At 53.3% G+C, this 15,162-nt stretch overlaps 1 protein-coding gene across 5 annotated transcripts in view; it reads left to right on the forward strand.

Annotated features, from left to right (window-relative positions):
• Positions 1-15,162, forward strand: part of LOC114851815 (SH3 and multiple ankyrin repeat domains protein 2-like) — a 74,024-nt gene that overhangs the window by 37,456 nt on the left and 21,406 nt on the right. For all 5 annotated transcript variants that reach the window (XM_029143581.3, XM_029143582.3, XM_029143585.3 and 2 more), the window contains exons 12-17: positions 1,624-2,038; positions 6,112-6,251; positions 7,127-7,240; positions 9,711-9,792; positions 12,014-12,096; positions 13,500-13,624. In XM_029143581.3, coding sequence (XP_028999414.1) covers positions 1,624-2,038; positions 6,112-6,251; positions 7,127-7,240; positions 9,711-9,792; positions 12,014-12,096; positions 13,500-13,624 — 959 coding nt within the window. The remainder of the gene's footprint in view (positions 1-1,623; positions 2,039-6,111; positions 6,252-7,126; positions 7,241-9,710; positions 9,793-12,013; positions 12,097-13,499; positions 13,625-15,162) is intronic.

The following is a 15,162-nucleotide window of genomic DNA, read 5'->3' on the forward strand; positions in this document are numbered from 1 at the left end:
AGCAGTAAATTGAGCTTTGCGAACATGATTCATCACCATTTCCCGTCATCCTGACATAACTGCAATTTACCCATCTGTCATCACATAAGCAAAGCAGTGCATTGTGGGATTCTTCCTTAATGCACAACACTGACCACTTTTGGCTCCGCTGTAGTTTTTCTGGTGAGAGATTTAAATTGGTCCACTTAAAATGAAATCCCACAGGTTCCTTTTCCTTCTGCAACAATCTGACAGCCCGGTATTTGTTGCTGCTGTATTCTGAAAGTTTAAAAGCATAAAAATGATTTGTACAAATATTTAATGACAGAAATAATCTGTCGTCGACACCCAACCAGCATCGTCGTCCTTGGCTTTTTTTGAGTGTAACGACGCCTGCGAGCGTCAGGATTCGCTGGAAGAGTCTGTCCCAGTCGGCGCCATTTGTTGTTGACAGTCAGGAGATGGAAATCATACGTCTGTGCCGTTTAATGACTCAGATGATTTGCTTTTTGAATCATTCGCTGCCTGTTGTTCTCGCTGATTATTTAAGGAGCCTTATTTACAACTGGAATCAAGGCAGCACGTGCAACATCTGCCGCCTCGAGAGGAACAGAGACTTAAAATAGCAGTGCCTGATAACGGCCTGGAAGCTGCTGCTCCTCAGCTCACCTGACTGATGCTGATGCTGAGGAGAGCAGCGGTGCCCGCTCACTGGAGGGTCCGGGTCAGGTGACTGGGCCCGTTTGGTTTGGGTGTCAGAGGTCACCAGTTCGGCACCAGCACCAACTGCAGCCATGTGACAGCCTGTTCGGTGGATTAGCATAACGTTAGCGCCATCGTTTAGCTCTGCTCAGGCCTCCGACACGCAGTCAGAGCCGCGGGAACATTTAATTATATAGATTTCACTGATTGCTTTTCCCGCTGTTATATAAGATGCTGTGATTGTTTTGACTCTCCACCCGTTGTACTTGATAATTTGTGTGATTCAGACAGAGAGCGCGAGTTGATGCATAAACGCAGGTACATGCTGAAGGTAGTACACACACGTGGCTGCTGGCTCATTAGACGTTAGCACCTCTTCTCTCCGTCAACTCGTCGAGAAGAACTCTGAGATATTAGTCTGGGGACGCGATAATGACTCAGTGGATCTGCCGTCAGATGTTCTGGCTGCCAGGAAGCTACAGCACGGCTACCGGATCGGGCCTGGACCGCAGTCAGGAGGCACTTATTGCTGCAGGACCTGCTCCTGCTCTCAGCGGTACCACCACATCCAGTACCTCCTCAACCCTCCATGGGGAAATGGAGGAGAACCTCTATTACTGGTTGGGTCCAAAATCAGTGTTAGGAGGATGTAAACGGGGGAATCAGAGAGTTAAACGCTGAACAAAGACAAACACCGAAACACAGTTTGCTGCTCGACTGTGAAGCTGTAGCATCTCCTCAGGCAGCTGCTGCTGCAGATGTTCCAGCTGCCTGCTTCCTGCAACGCTGCACTCAACGAGCAGGTGTTGAAAGGAGACAAACCTGACCTGAGCCTCCGTTTACAGACGCTCCAGCTTGCGGAGCAGCTCGTGTTCCTCTTTAGGTTCCGTGTTTGAATGATGCGACGTCCCTCTCACCGGCTCCTCTCCTCCTTCTCTGCAGTGCCTTTCCGCGAGGCTCCAGCCTACTCCAAGCGCCGCCGGGGCCCGACTTCAGGGAACGGCCAGTCCCCGTCCTCGCTGTCGGCACCGCGCGTCCTCCTGCGCTCCAACAGCGACAACAACCTAACGGTCAGTCAGTACCAGCAGCAGCAGCAGCACTGGGCCCCGCATCCGCAGCAGCACCAACACACCCAGACCCACGTGCAAAGGGGCCCCCAGCCGGGCCACTCGCAGCCTGGCTCCTCAGCATTACACCGCAGCCTGTCACCCCAGCTGCTCCAGCAGATGCCCAGCGGCAGCCCCAATGGCAACGTGGTGGTTCGGACCATGGGGAGGGGGGCGAGGAGCCGGTCGCCCTCCCTCAGCCGGCTGGGGGAGGAGGCTCGACGGGCCCACCCGACTCAGCGCCAGCCCAGGTGAGCACGCGATGACGGGATGGAGCCTGCGTAGTGCTTCTCGTGTTCCTAGTCCTCACACGACGGACCCGACCTAAGCATTTATAGAGCAGCAGCATCTCAAAGCACTCTGTCCAGCAGAACTAGGATCAGGTTACGTCTGACAAGAGAGAGGTCCACAGAATCTGACTTTTGAGTTGCCTTTGGGCAAGGCAGTCCTGATGACGATGGGCTGAGCCGGTTCTGTTACTGTACATACATTGTAGCTCCCCCGCCTCCAACGTGCCAGCGCATGGATGACAGCTTCCTCTGGGAAACGTGCCATCAAAGGGACTCTGGCTTCGTACAGTAGCTACAGCAACCGTTGCCATGGTTCCCGCAGACCCCCGTGTGTATGTTTGCTGTATGTGTGCTTCATATGCAACTTTGGAAGCGCTCCAAGAATTCCAGCTTGAAGCCGGCTTGCGCGTCTCCACCCGCACGCGTCCATTCCGTGTCCGTCAGCGAGAGCGACCGCGGAGCGGCGGCGTTTCGCGCTGGAGCGGGAGAACTGTCAATCCAGATTAAGACACATGCTCCCTGGCCTCCCACTCCTCCTCCTCCTCCTCCTCCCCCTGCTCTTCCTCGGCAGATGGACACGTTTGGAAGCGCTCTGCTGCACCAACACTGCCCACGCGCCGCGGCTCGGTGTCGGGGCGCGTCACGCGGAGCCGCGCCGTACGTTCACGGTCGGAACGTGAGCACGAGACGGGAGCATAAAGACGGGATGACGACGATGGAGGAGATGAGAGACGGGGCAGGGACACGGGGGAGGACAGTTGCCTCCGCTTCAGCTGTAAAACGTCTCTCGTGTCACACTTCACCAAAACTCAGGGGCTTTAGAGCAAAGAGAGTTCGATCGCTGGCAGAGGAGCGCTTTGTAGCAAAGAATCTGGAGGCTTTTTTTCCCACGCTGAGCTGCGCTGTCGGTAATCTGATCGGCTGCAGCCGTGTGTGTGAGCGAGTCTGATCCATCGATCAGCTGCCCAGTGGATGATCTTCATCATCGTCATCATCACCGCTCCTCGCCATGCGTGCTTAGAGTTGTACTCTGTCGCCTGCTGTCAGGACGGGTTCCTCCCAACGTGACACAACTGTCTTTAAATCCTCACATCGGAGGAACCGAACAAAGAACCCGTTGTCACATTCATTAATAATTAGCGTGTCACTCGTTAGCGAAGCGTCGATCAACTGATTATTTATTGAAGTCACTTTTAAACGCATAGAGTCTTTCTTGGTTTCTTTGTGACTTTTTGGACACAGTTCAAATGTTTGTAGCGAAGCTGCAGCTTCTCATCAGGAGATTTCATCTGAAACCTGACTGGAACCTTCGTCACTGCAGGGTGAACGTTTAGAGATGAAGCAGCCTGGTCGCGTCCTCACAGGGCGTTCTGGGTCGGGACTGAGACCCATTTACAGTATGAGTGTTCTGGTCCTGAGGCGGCGCGGACGGATAATTAACCTCATTTGGAAAAACGCTTCATTATCAGATGCATCGTTCAGAGAATCTTTGAGTCAATCCTCATTTCTAAATGCAGAAATGTGTCGCGTGCGCGTGACTCGTTTTCTGTGAAGGGTCCTCTCTGTAAAGCAGCTGAAGTTCTGTGGACCCGTCTGGGTCCAGTGGACGGGAACTAGCTGTCAGAGGCCCGTCCTGCCCACACCTTTACTCTGTCTTCTGTTTCCACCCCTCTGTGTGTGTGTGTGTGTGTGTGTGTGTGTGTGTGTGTGTGTGTGTGTGTGTGTGTGTGTGTGTGTGTGTGTGTGTGTGTGTGTGTGTGTGTGTGTCTCCTCCCCCTTCTCCCCCCCTCCACCCACACACAGTCCTCTCTGTGGCTCCCTCTTGCTTCCACTTGACATGTCATTTGTTAGAGTGCAACACACATGCGAGCCCACACTCACACATACTTAGACACAAGCAGCCAGTGACAGCTGTCAGTCATCCGCTGGGCGTCATGGCAACAGCTTCTCCGCTAGATGCAGTGAGAAATGAGACCAGAGCAGAGTTCTCGTGGATCCCGCTGTCCGGCTCCAGCATGCGTTAGCACAGACTAGACACAGCTCGGCTCAGTTCTGCAGAGCCGCTCGTGTCGATCGTCAGATCTCGCACTGCTGATGATACTGATGATATTCACATCGTCATCATCCACATTACTGCTGTTAGATTCCTGCACAGCTGTCGGGTCACATCTACCGCGCGCACTTTCCTGCAGATCTGAAGAAATCCTGGAGGCATAAAGAGATTTCCACTGAGTTTGATCCGATTATAGCGTCCCCCGATTAATCTGATTAGAGTTGGTCAAAAAGCATCAAACACATCTATCAAAAATAAAAATGAACCAACATATAGAATCATTGAACTGGTCTTAACCAGGATTCTCTGTAATTAAGAACAACAGAATACAAATATTAATACAGGCGTCACATCTGTCGGAGCCGCTTCTCCCAGGTATTAACGTCACATCTGTATCTCCTCTGATAATCCCTCCTCATCAACCTCCACCCACACGTTAATCTCCACTGGGTGAAGCTGCTGACCTGTGGTTTGGTCTGAGACAGTCGGGTTTGCAGCATTTCGCCGTGTTGCAGTGCTTAAGGCCGTAATCGGCACCCGTCAATGCAGCTCATCATACGGTGCATCCTTCATTCCACCTGCGTCACGCCGGCTTCCAGTCCACGCGCGTGATGTAAACGGCCTCTTGTGTCTGTCAGGATGAAGCCTCCTGCAGCTTCGGCCCAGATCCACTGTAGCATATTAAAAAGCCAAAGTTTCTCTCTCCTGGTCTCGAGTGATCGTCCAATAATAGCCCACATTATGCACAGCTGGTGTTAATCAACACTGTCTAATTAGCACCTCAAAGCCACCGGGTAACGGCCAGAAACGTGGCTGCTCCGGCTGACGCTGGAATCGGAGGTTCGGTGGGAAACGCTTCTCCCACACGTTGAGTTCAGACGGAGAGACGTCCCACAGCAGCCGTGGATGGAGCAGCAGCTCCCAGCATGCATTAGGGGAAACGTATGAGCCATTGTCCTCGGAGCCGGACCCCAAGTCAGCACATCCACAGCTGTGATGTGATCAACACATCACGCAGTTGGAGTTGAATCTCATCCGGCCCAACACGTTTTGCTTTTTTTTTGTTCTTCCACTGAGTCTGGGCCCCGGCCTTCGTCACCTCCGTCCATCCCCAGTGGGACTCATGAAGAACCAGCACAGCGGCAGCCCGCGGGCTTATTGGTCTGGGTCTCCCTAACAGCGTGACGACCAGTTCAGCCTGTGTTGTTCCCGTTGGAGACGTGTGCGTAGCCTCTCTAGGTTGTGAAGGGGGTCAGCTCTCGAAGGTTTGAGGAAGCTCAGTCTGCAGGACAAGGTGACCCACTTACAGAAAGCAGCTCCTCTTTCTCAGTCCTACTGTGCTTCAGTTCACGTTCAACACACTAGACGTGCGACCACGTTGGTATTTAAACTCCTTCACAGACCTTCACTGTCAGATATTCTTGTTTTTTTTGTTTGTATCCTTCAAGGTTTTAATCTAATAATGAAAACTGATGTGGAGACAAGTCGTAATTTTATTCTGATTCTCAGTCATGTCTCGCTCCATCTGTTGTGCCAACTGTAGTTACGTGAATCGGCCACCAGGTGGCGCTAGACTATCACTTGTCCCACCTCAACCTGAACCACCGTAGTTCTGTGATCCCAGCTGAGCTCAGTGTCAGAGCAGCTCAAACCCTCGTCTACGTCTGTGTTCAGACTATCGCTGCAGCGGCGACTCATCGCTCTGCGAGTTTCCTCTTGTAAACGTCCGGAGCATCGTCCTATGTGGGTCACAGCGACCTCTCCCTCTGCCCCAAATTCTGCAGGACTCTAAATATAACCTGAGTGTTCACATACATTTGTGATGATATTCGTCTTTAAACTTTAAACTGTTAAACGGACTCGACGTCGCTGCTACTGTTCCTTACACTCTCTGCTGTTTATGTTTACTGCCGGATCGCAGTCCTGCAGCCTCCGGTTTTGCATCTGGTCCTAATGGGGGGCATCTCCTCCTCTCTGTCAGTCCCAGCGCTCACGGCGACGGCGTCGGCACCAGGAGGAAGCTGTACAGCGCTGTTCCTGGGAGGCACTTTGTGGTGGTCCGTCCGTACACCGCTCAGGCCGACGGGGAGATCAGCCTGTACAAGAGCGACAGGGTCAAAGGTGAGTCCGATGGGTCAGCGATGCAGAACCAGAACCAGCACCCGGGCCCACCTGGAGTTCTACTATACTCCTAGTTTAAATACACTATTATCCACGTTATACTTCTATAATAATGTAATTACTTGATTTATGTTAATGATTGATTGATGGTAGGAAACATAACAAGTGGAAGCATGAGGACTCTATGTGCCTCTAAAATATTCTTAAGACTTGGTGCCGTGTATCAGTAAACGCGCTTGGTTCCATTCAAGCTCTGGCCCCAACCAGCTTTTCCTACTGATGAACGACTCAGAAGCCAAAAGCAAACGAAAGCCTCTGATTTCGCTGCCTTCGCTCAGAGAAATCACACCGCTCATTACCACATCTGATGAAAACGAGTCCCTGGACTCTGCAGGGTCTAAATACAGAAGCAGCTTCCTCTGCACATGACGTCGTTGGCTCTGCTACGGCAGGACGAGCTTCACACCAGAACCGGGGAGGAGACGCACCCGGACCGGGTCGGCGGCACACGGTGTGAGGCTCGACTTTGGCCCGGTTCAGAGCCGTCCGACCGGGTTTAGGCTCATGGCTGACACATATCAGTCCAAATATCCATCACCTGAACTGTTGCATGAGCTTAAATCAACAGTTGAGGTTTAGTCACAGCCTCGAGCCTTACAGACGTACAGACTCTGCAGCATCAGTGTTGTAGTGTTTAGGAATGTTGAAAACACACGTGGGTTGAATCAGACTTTGGACTGTATTTAAAATATCTTGGCCTCATTGCTGGAACACTGAACTTCTCACACTGTTCTGACACTTGACTGAATGGCTGCTCTGCTTTTCCGTGTCCTTCCCTCCTCCCCCTCCCGTCTCTTTGTCTCCTCCCGGTCCAGTTCTGAGCATCGGCGAGGGGGGCTTCTGGGAGGGCAGCGCCCGCGGCCAGGTGGGCTGGTTTCCAGCCGACTGCGTGGAGGAGATCCCGGCCAAGGCCACCGAGGAGAGGAGCTGTAAGTGGAGGCCCCCGGGGGCCGCGCGGCGGTGGGACGCGGGCTTATGTAGGACACTCGCCGCTTGCCATTACCCAGTTTTTTTTGTGGGGAGCAGAAGCTGCAGCTTCCCGAGGCGCGGTGACGGCACGTGGCCCCTCTCTCTCCACTGCATGAGCTGCATGTGTCTACTGTGCCTGCCTCCCTCCCGGGGCCGGGGCACCAAGCTGAGCGCTGATGTCCTCTGGGTGCGAGCTGATGAACGTGTCACGCCGCGCTCCATCCCCCGTCAGCGGCGCGCTTCCTTGTCCTTGCTCCCTTTTGCTGCTTTTGTGCAGCGTTGGCAGTGCAGAGCCAGGCGTCCGCTCTCCTCCTCCCCACGTGACCTGCCTCGTCCTCCGGTTTGTTTTTCGACAGCCTTTAATTATTGACATTTTCATTAAGAGCTCTGCAACTGGGGTCAACTGGGCTCGGCGCGTGTCAGCGGTGATGGGGGCTGATGGATGCAGCTCTCTTCTCTTCTGGGTGGCTTATTTAAAACTCTAACCCGAGGCCATTGGCACAGGCTGCTCCTCTCACAATGTGCCACATGCAAATTGCCCCGGGGTCCGCCTGCAAAGTAAGCGCGTCAAGAAATGGAGCACAGTATGGCGGCTCAGAGGCCGCGATTACACGAGCTGCGAGCAGCGGGGGGAGGAAGTGACGAGCGAAGAGCCGCCGCGGCCTGTTCCCGGTTCCATGCCCTGGGTGTTAGCAGCGTTAGCATAGCGCCCGGCGGAGAGGCAGCTTTAAGTAGGAGAACCTGAACTGCGCTGAGCTCTCCCAAAGCCGCATTAGTACAGCGGACTCCCCCCGATTCAGACTGAATTAATGAAGCTGGAGTGAAAGGGCAAGAGACTAATCAGTCACCAGCGAAGCAGAGCGGGTTTGGGGAGAGACCGCATATTCACCGTGTAGTGACGCCCGTGGCTGCATCATCGGAAACGTCATCAGGCGGAGCCTGCGGGCGCGAACGCTGGCTGCCTACGAGCAAATCCAGGTTTTGTTCAGGGCCCAGACGGTCCAAGTCACAGTAGCAGCGGGTCAGTGGAAATGAGGAAGCTCGGTCCAGGACAGAGTTGGAGAAGTTGAGAGGCTACAGTTTATGAAGGAAGTGCAGACGGAGTCATACTATCTGTTCATGGATGGTCATGGAGACATGAAGGACTAAAACAATGCAAACATTTGGCTGCAATGAATTGACCTGAATATATTAGTAACGTCAGCACATGGATCTGATTTTAATGATGGATCAGCATCGTGTGAGGCCACAGGAGCTGAATGAGTGAAGAACCAGCTTGTTTCTGATTTGTTATTAAAATAAATAGATTATTGTTGTTGTTATTATTATTATTATTATTATTATTATTATTATTATTATTATTATTATTATTATTATTATTATTATTATTATTATTATTATTATTATTATTATACATTTGACATCAATTGAGTAAACAGCATCAGCCTTTTAAATGGGGCTCGCTAAACCAGTAACAGTGTTTAGAGAGAGTTTGATCCTCAACATGTGACACACACACACACACACACACACACACACACACACACACACACGTATCGAAGGCACAAAGTGCTGCGTCACTTCCTCCAGCTTGTTATTGTCCCTAGCGCCTTAAGGAGACATATGAGTGAAGGAAGCAAGGAGGACACACACACAGCACCAATGCAGCATCTCTATTGATCTGTGACCATAGAAACCAGCTGGTTGTTGCTATGGAGTGTGACAGTGTGTGGCCCTCTCTCCGTCTTTCTTCGTACCATTTTGTTTCCATCATATGTCGTCTTTCTTCCTCTTCCTTGACTGTAGCCCATCATTTAATCTCTGATCTAGCTACAACCGACCCCCCCCTCCATTCTGTGACTGCACCACCCAGATCTAAGCCGGATCAGAGGACTTGGAGTTTCTGTGAAAGTACGACAGCTGGTGCAAGAGCATGTGAAGGAATGGAGAGCGGGTGAGGAAGGGGGAGGGGATAGAGTGGGACACAGATGAGGTCTGATGTGATGTCAGCGCGTGTGTGAAGGCCGATGCGGCACAGCTGAAGACGGCGGTTCACCTTCAGAACGTTGGTCCTGTGGCTTTGAACGTCTTCCTCTGTGCTCACCCTCTGGAGTTGCTGCAGTCGACCCCGTGTTAAATGTGAGCTCACTCATACGTTTGGCATCGGTCCGAGCTGTCAGTCACCATCAGCATCAGCGCTCTTCCTCACGCGGGGCATTTAACTGCCTTCCTCTTCATCAGAAGCTGTCGTTTGCTGCTCCTGTTTGCCCGACGTTCACACGTTGTCCTGATGCAGGTTGTGGAGGCTCCACCTTCACAGCTGCAGGGTGTTGATCTTGATGTCGGTCCTGTCAGACAGGAGCCGCTTGTTTTACTCGCCCTAACGGCCGTGACCGGTGGACACTGACCTGGTCCTGCTGTGGTTTGCAGATTCGCGGGCCGACCGAGCGGACAGAAGGAAGCTCTTCCGACACTACACCGTGGGCTCCTACGACAGCTTCGACGCCTCCAGGTGAGAGAAAAGCAGCAAACACACACCCGAAGCTCCACCATTGACTCACTGGACCTTTTCCGTTTGATGCTGAAGCGGGTTTTGGTAGAAACAGTTGTCCTCTGGGCCGAGGGAAAGGTTCCGCCTAATGGCTGCTGACAGCGAATGCTTAAGTTTGCGCCGTCTCCTGCACTTAAGTTGTTCTGCTCCTGTCGCTCCGTCTGTGCCGTCGCATCCACTTCCACACGGCTTCTTTACAAATGAAGACGGATTGTGTGTGCGACGGAGCGAGAGCGGAGACGAGCGCCGCCCGAATGTTCTCATTGTGAACAAACTGTAGTTGGTTGAATCTGTGACTCGGGTGAAGGCCCTGCGACTCAGCAGGGGGTCCGACCCCCGCGGGCGCCGATAAATTATAATGAATGATTTGAAGCTAATGATTCAAACAGATCAGATGTGGATTCTGGTCCATGATGCACCAGCGACACAGATGCATGCTGGGGGCCGGGGCCCTCTGCCGCACTGTGTCCACTGTGACAGATGCAGGCGCTGAGGGTTGGATGGCTGTGCCCTTGCCCTTCAAACGGGCCGCGCCGCAGTTCTCCTTGTTCCTATAAATACGCGCCGTCCTCCGCTGGCGGAGCCCATATTCAGGCAGCGCGCTCCCCGGACGCGGCTCGGCTTCATCCCATCCAGCCTGTCAGGCGGCAAGTCCCGCACGCTGCGAGCTTTGCGTTGTTTTAGCGCAGCCTCAGCCTGTGACCCCCCCCCCCCCCCAAAAAAAAAACCCTCCCCACCATCACTTGTTGAACACGACGGCTCCTGGATGAACTGTCAGGGCCTTTTCTGCCCGTCGTGGCACGCTGACCTACGGACGCCGCCGCTGTGTCATACGTGGGCGATCAAGGTGTGAGCGAGAGTGAGGGAATGCTGGGAGATAACCTTCAGCGTGTCAGCACTGCGGGCCTCCTTCCTCTCTCCACAGATTGCGTTGCTAAGGGAACCGTTGCTAGGATGGCGCTCTCCTCCCTCACTCCCCCCCCCACTCCGTCTTTTCTCTCTCGTGTCCCATGTGTCCGATCTGATCGTCGCACCTGATACGTAGCAGCGACGCAGCTCCGCGGCAAATACCTCCGGCTGGAGGGGAAACGTGACCTTTCAGCTGCCGTCAGTCAGCGCTGCTCCCCGACTTTGACCCAAGCAGACCCGCTGGCGCGGTTACACGCGGATCTTAGGGAGACATCAGAATGAGGCAGGGTGGGTTTTGTCTGGAGACACGCGGGACGGGGGAGCACAGCCGCTGCTCGCGTGTAACGTCTCAGCCGCAGTCGCACGCTGACGTCAGGGGAACCGCAGAGGATTGCAGCAGATTAGCACCTCTCCGTGCCGTGGGTTCCTGAATGCAGCCGTTAGCTGGCTAATCCACGACCACGGCGCAGCGCAGGCAGCTCCACTCCACTTACTCCCAATCGTTTGCAGCGCGTGGGCAAAATCAAATTTCTATTAAATTTGAAGTTTCCTCGAACTTGTGGCCCCCTCCGTTTTGGGAAATAAGATCGTTAATTTGTGAGTCAGGTGAAGAAGCAGCTTTAAAAGTGACATAAAATGATCACCTCGACGTCCATGCACACGCGCTCTCTCTCTCTCTCTCTCTCTTCCTCCCCCTCCCTCCTCTCCTCCACTCCCCCCTCACCATCGCCACCGGCGCGCTTCAGCCTCGCTCCCCGCCTCATGATGAGACATTATCCGCTAGCACCACCAACACTAGCCTGATGTCGCTTCTTGTTTTTGACGGCGCGTCCCCCCCACGTCTCCGGCCGGAGCCCCCGCATCATCATCATCATCACCCTCACCATCACCAGCAGCAGCAGCAGCAGCAGCGGCGCGGGTAACGAGCCGCCCCGCGCCGCGCGTCCGCTGTCTGCGCGTCCTTCTCGCCGTCGTCGGGCTTTTTCACAGTCGCCGCTTCAGTTCGGGCTCGTCTCCCCTCGGAGATGCCGTCGCCGGGCTGCCGTTGCCGCCGGCGCAGCGTGTGATCGGGACAGAGGCCAGCGTGAGGGGGAGGCGGAGGGGGAGGCAGCGGCGGCGCTGGGGTGGGGTGGGGTCGGGGCTGCCCTGCCCTGCCCTGGCCGGACGAGCTCTCCGCCAGCAGCATGAACCTCCACTCGGGCAGGGCGTCCGTGGCCATGCTGCGGATGATGGGCTGCGCTAACGGGCGCTCTGCTCGGCATCTGCTCCACAGCGACTGCGTGGTGGACGAGAAGACGGTGGTGCTCCAGAAGAAGGAGAACGAGGGATTCGGCTTCGTGCTGCGAGGGGCCAAAGGTAAGCGGAGCGGATCACCAGAACCTTGCATGAACGCGGAGCGGGTCCGTGTGGGGCTGGACTCATCTTGTGTCCGCGTGCGTGATGATACATGTGCATGCAAATAATAACTGATGAAGATACCCCTGAGTGAGAACAACTTTATTACACGCACTGTGGTTGTGGAGGCTGCAGGTGCTGATGCAGCTGGGGGCAGCAATTAGCCTCAAAGATGCTCAAACGGGTCTAACTTGACATTTGGGTCGGCGTTTGTTGTGCACGTTCCTCATCCTCCCTCCTGCATCGTGGCTTGTTGTGATTCGAGCGGCCTATCAGGCAGTTTGATATTTCACCCAGCCCCTGGATTGGCTCTAAAAATAGCCAGTTTGAGCTGCTGCGTCGGTTTCTATGACGATTCCCACCGTGTCACGGTCCACGTTGCATTCCACAACTGTGCACAGCCGCTGGATTGGTCGGCTCCTCTCACCGTCGAGAGGTAAATTTAGTGCATTGGCGCTCCTGTTCTTCAAGACACATGCAGAGAGGAGAAGATGAGGGGGGGCAGCGACATGGATGGAGAGGGACGAGGGATTTGGCTAGAAAAACAGGAGGAATGTTCCAGTCATTCTGACTCTCACCCCGGGGGAACTGACCCAGCTGAGCTTATCCCGCACTGGAGTGAACACACACTTAGGCACACGCACAAGCACACAGCGCCACAAAAGCATGCTCGGCTGCTCGGGCTGTCACATAAGCTCACATCGTCCTCTCCGCCTGCGTTCCTGCCCGTCTCTCTCTCTCTCTCTCTCTCTCTCTCTCTCTCTCTCTCTCTCACACACACACACACACACACAGACAGGCTCCTAAAGAAACACAGTCATCACAGTCATGTAAATAGCCTCATGAACCTTCCTGTGGGCTCGCGCCGTGTCTTCCAGTAGTTGGATGAGTTATAGGAGGTGTCACTTGTCACCGCTCGTTTCTCCCAGCCACGGTGTTTTTTAACCTCCCCGAGAGCAGGAGGGAGAGCGGGCTGCAGCAGCCTGAGCTGGAAGCCGCTGCACTACAGACGCGTATCTGTCCGGGAATAATCACCAAGCACGTTGTTATTGCGGCCTTTATTCCATCCAGTTTCATGTTTACTCAGGTGGTGTGGACTAAATCCGCTGTGTAAGTTACACCTCCCGTGATGAGTGGCACTAATTTATGGTGAAATTGGGAATTTGCCTCATGTGAATGAGCAGAACTGAATGTTCTGACGGTAGAAGCTGCTTCTCAGCTGGGTCGGTCACTGTTGGTTGTCTCCAGGCCACAGGCGCGTGTTAAGCGACATCAAGCCCGCGCATTCAAGGCCACTGATGCTGTGTAGCTGAATCTTCCCGTAAGTTCCCGTGTAATGAGTCGAGTCCCTCTCTGCTGCGCAGCGGACACGCCCATCGAGGAGTTCACTCCCACACCTGCCTTTCCCGCCCTGCAGTACCTGGAGTCGGTGGATGAGGGAGGAGTAGCATGGCAGGCGGGGCTCCGGACGGGAGACTTCCTCATCGAGGTGAGAGCTGCTTCCCTTTTCTCTACGCTGATCTTTGCACAGACACGCGTCCGGTGCTCATTCGTCCAGAACGCTCCGTTGGGCTGTGGCTGCTGGGATCATCTCTGCACCTCCACTGCCTGTTGACATGTCAAATTGAGACTTGAACACCTTCATTCAAGACTTTATTGATTAGCTGTAAAGTAGCAGTAAAGTCACTGCTTTTCATGCACTTAGAGCAACAAGTGTTTGCTGCCACTTTTGATCAGGACAGTGATTAATGGATGGAGTAGAAAACAAACATCTCCCACAACCAGCTTCATGCGCCGACCACTGTGATTTGAGGAGTTTACTATAGCTCCTCGTGTGAATGAGATTTTTGTGGTGGGTGTTTGAGACAGTCTGGTGCAAAGGTATTAGAAACACTGGTTACATGTTGGTTTCCCACTAAAAGACTGGTAACCGACCTGAAGAATAAACTTTTATTAAGTTATTCTTGAGAGAAGTTTGTTTTGGAATTCCTGATGCCCGGTTTCAGCACCAGGAACTGTCCAGTTGTCTGCATTTGTCTAACGCAGCTAGATTATTTCACTGACGTTCTGCTCCTTTGTCCGGTGATTGTTTGGACCTTTGTAACTTCAGTGGCTCGTCGGACACTGTTTTCGTCGGGCTTTGGGCTCAGCGCTGCCTCTTAACCGGGCGTTGCCTCATGGCTGTGTTCCGTTACCTCTCGGTCATAACCTTTGACCCCTGGGGACGTGTCCCTGCAGCTGAAAGTGAAAACTGGAGCAGAAACCCGAGCGGTGCAGGAGACGTGGAGAACGCTGTGATGGGAACGCTGGGGAGTCTTGAACAGTGTAATTTCATTGCAGCTGCGGCTTTTGAAGTTATTTCTGCTTGCGGATGATTAGTGTTTTCACCCAGTTTGATTTTAAGAGATTTCGCTGTGTATTACTCAAACAAATTTAATCCCGTGGCCTTTTTCTAACTGTACTCGTCATGATTACTGTGTAGCCTGCACAAATTACACTGTGTTGTGTAAGCGGTTGCAGTATTTGATCTCATGGGGCATAGTGAGGATTTGTGTTTATCGAAATGACTTGAAATCATCTTCAGAGCTGCTGTGTGTTTTGCTAATGTGAGCCGGGCTCTCGCCGGAATGTTTCGGCAACATTATGAAAGCGTTTGAGCAAATACCATGAGCTGAACACGACTGTAGGAAGCAGCCACTTATGTTCCAGCGCAAATTACACATTATATCACAGCCGCTGAGCTGCTCTGACTCCGTTTCTGCTAAATAGAGCATTAAATGAGGAGCAGCCTGTATCTGTGTCTGCGGCACGAGAGCAGCCTTTCATTTGTTTCGTCTCTTGTGTTGACCCTTTAATCAGGACGCTGTGTCAGGTCGACTCATAGGAGCCTGTTTACGAAGCGCTTGAAGAGGTTTGGCGTGTGTCACAGACGCTGACTTCATTCATTTAATAGAAACATTTATGAGTCGTAACCTGAGGATGGTTGACGTCCTACAGGATCGGCGTCCCTGAAGACCCTGAAGGAGC

This window comes from Betta splendens, chromosome 3, assembly GCF_900634795.4.
Source record: "Betta splendens chromosome 3, fBetSpl5.4, whole genome shotgun sequence".
Classification (NCBI taxonomy): Eukaryota; Metazoa; Chordata; class Actinopteri; order Anabantiformes; family Osphronemidae; genus Betta; species Betta splendens.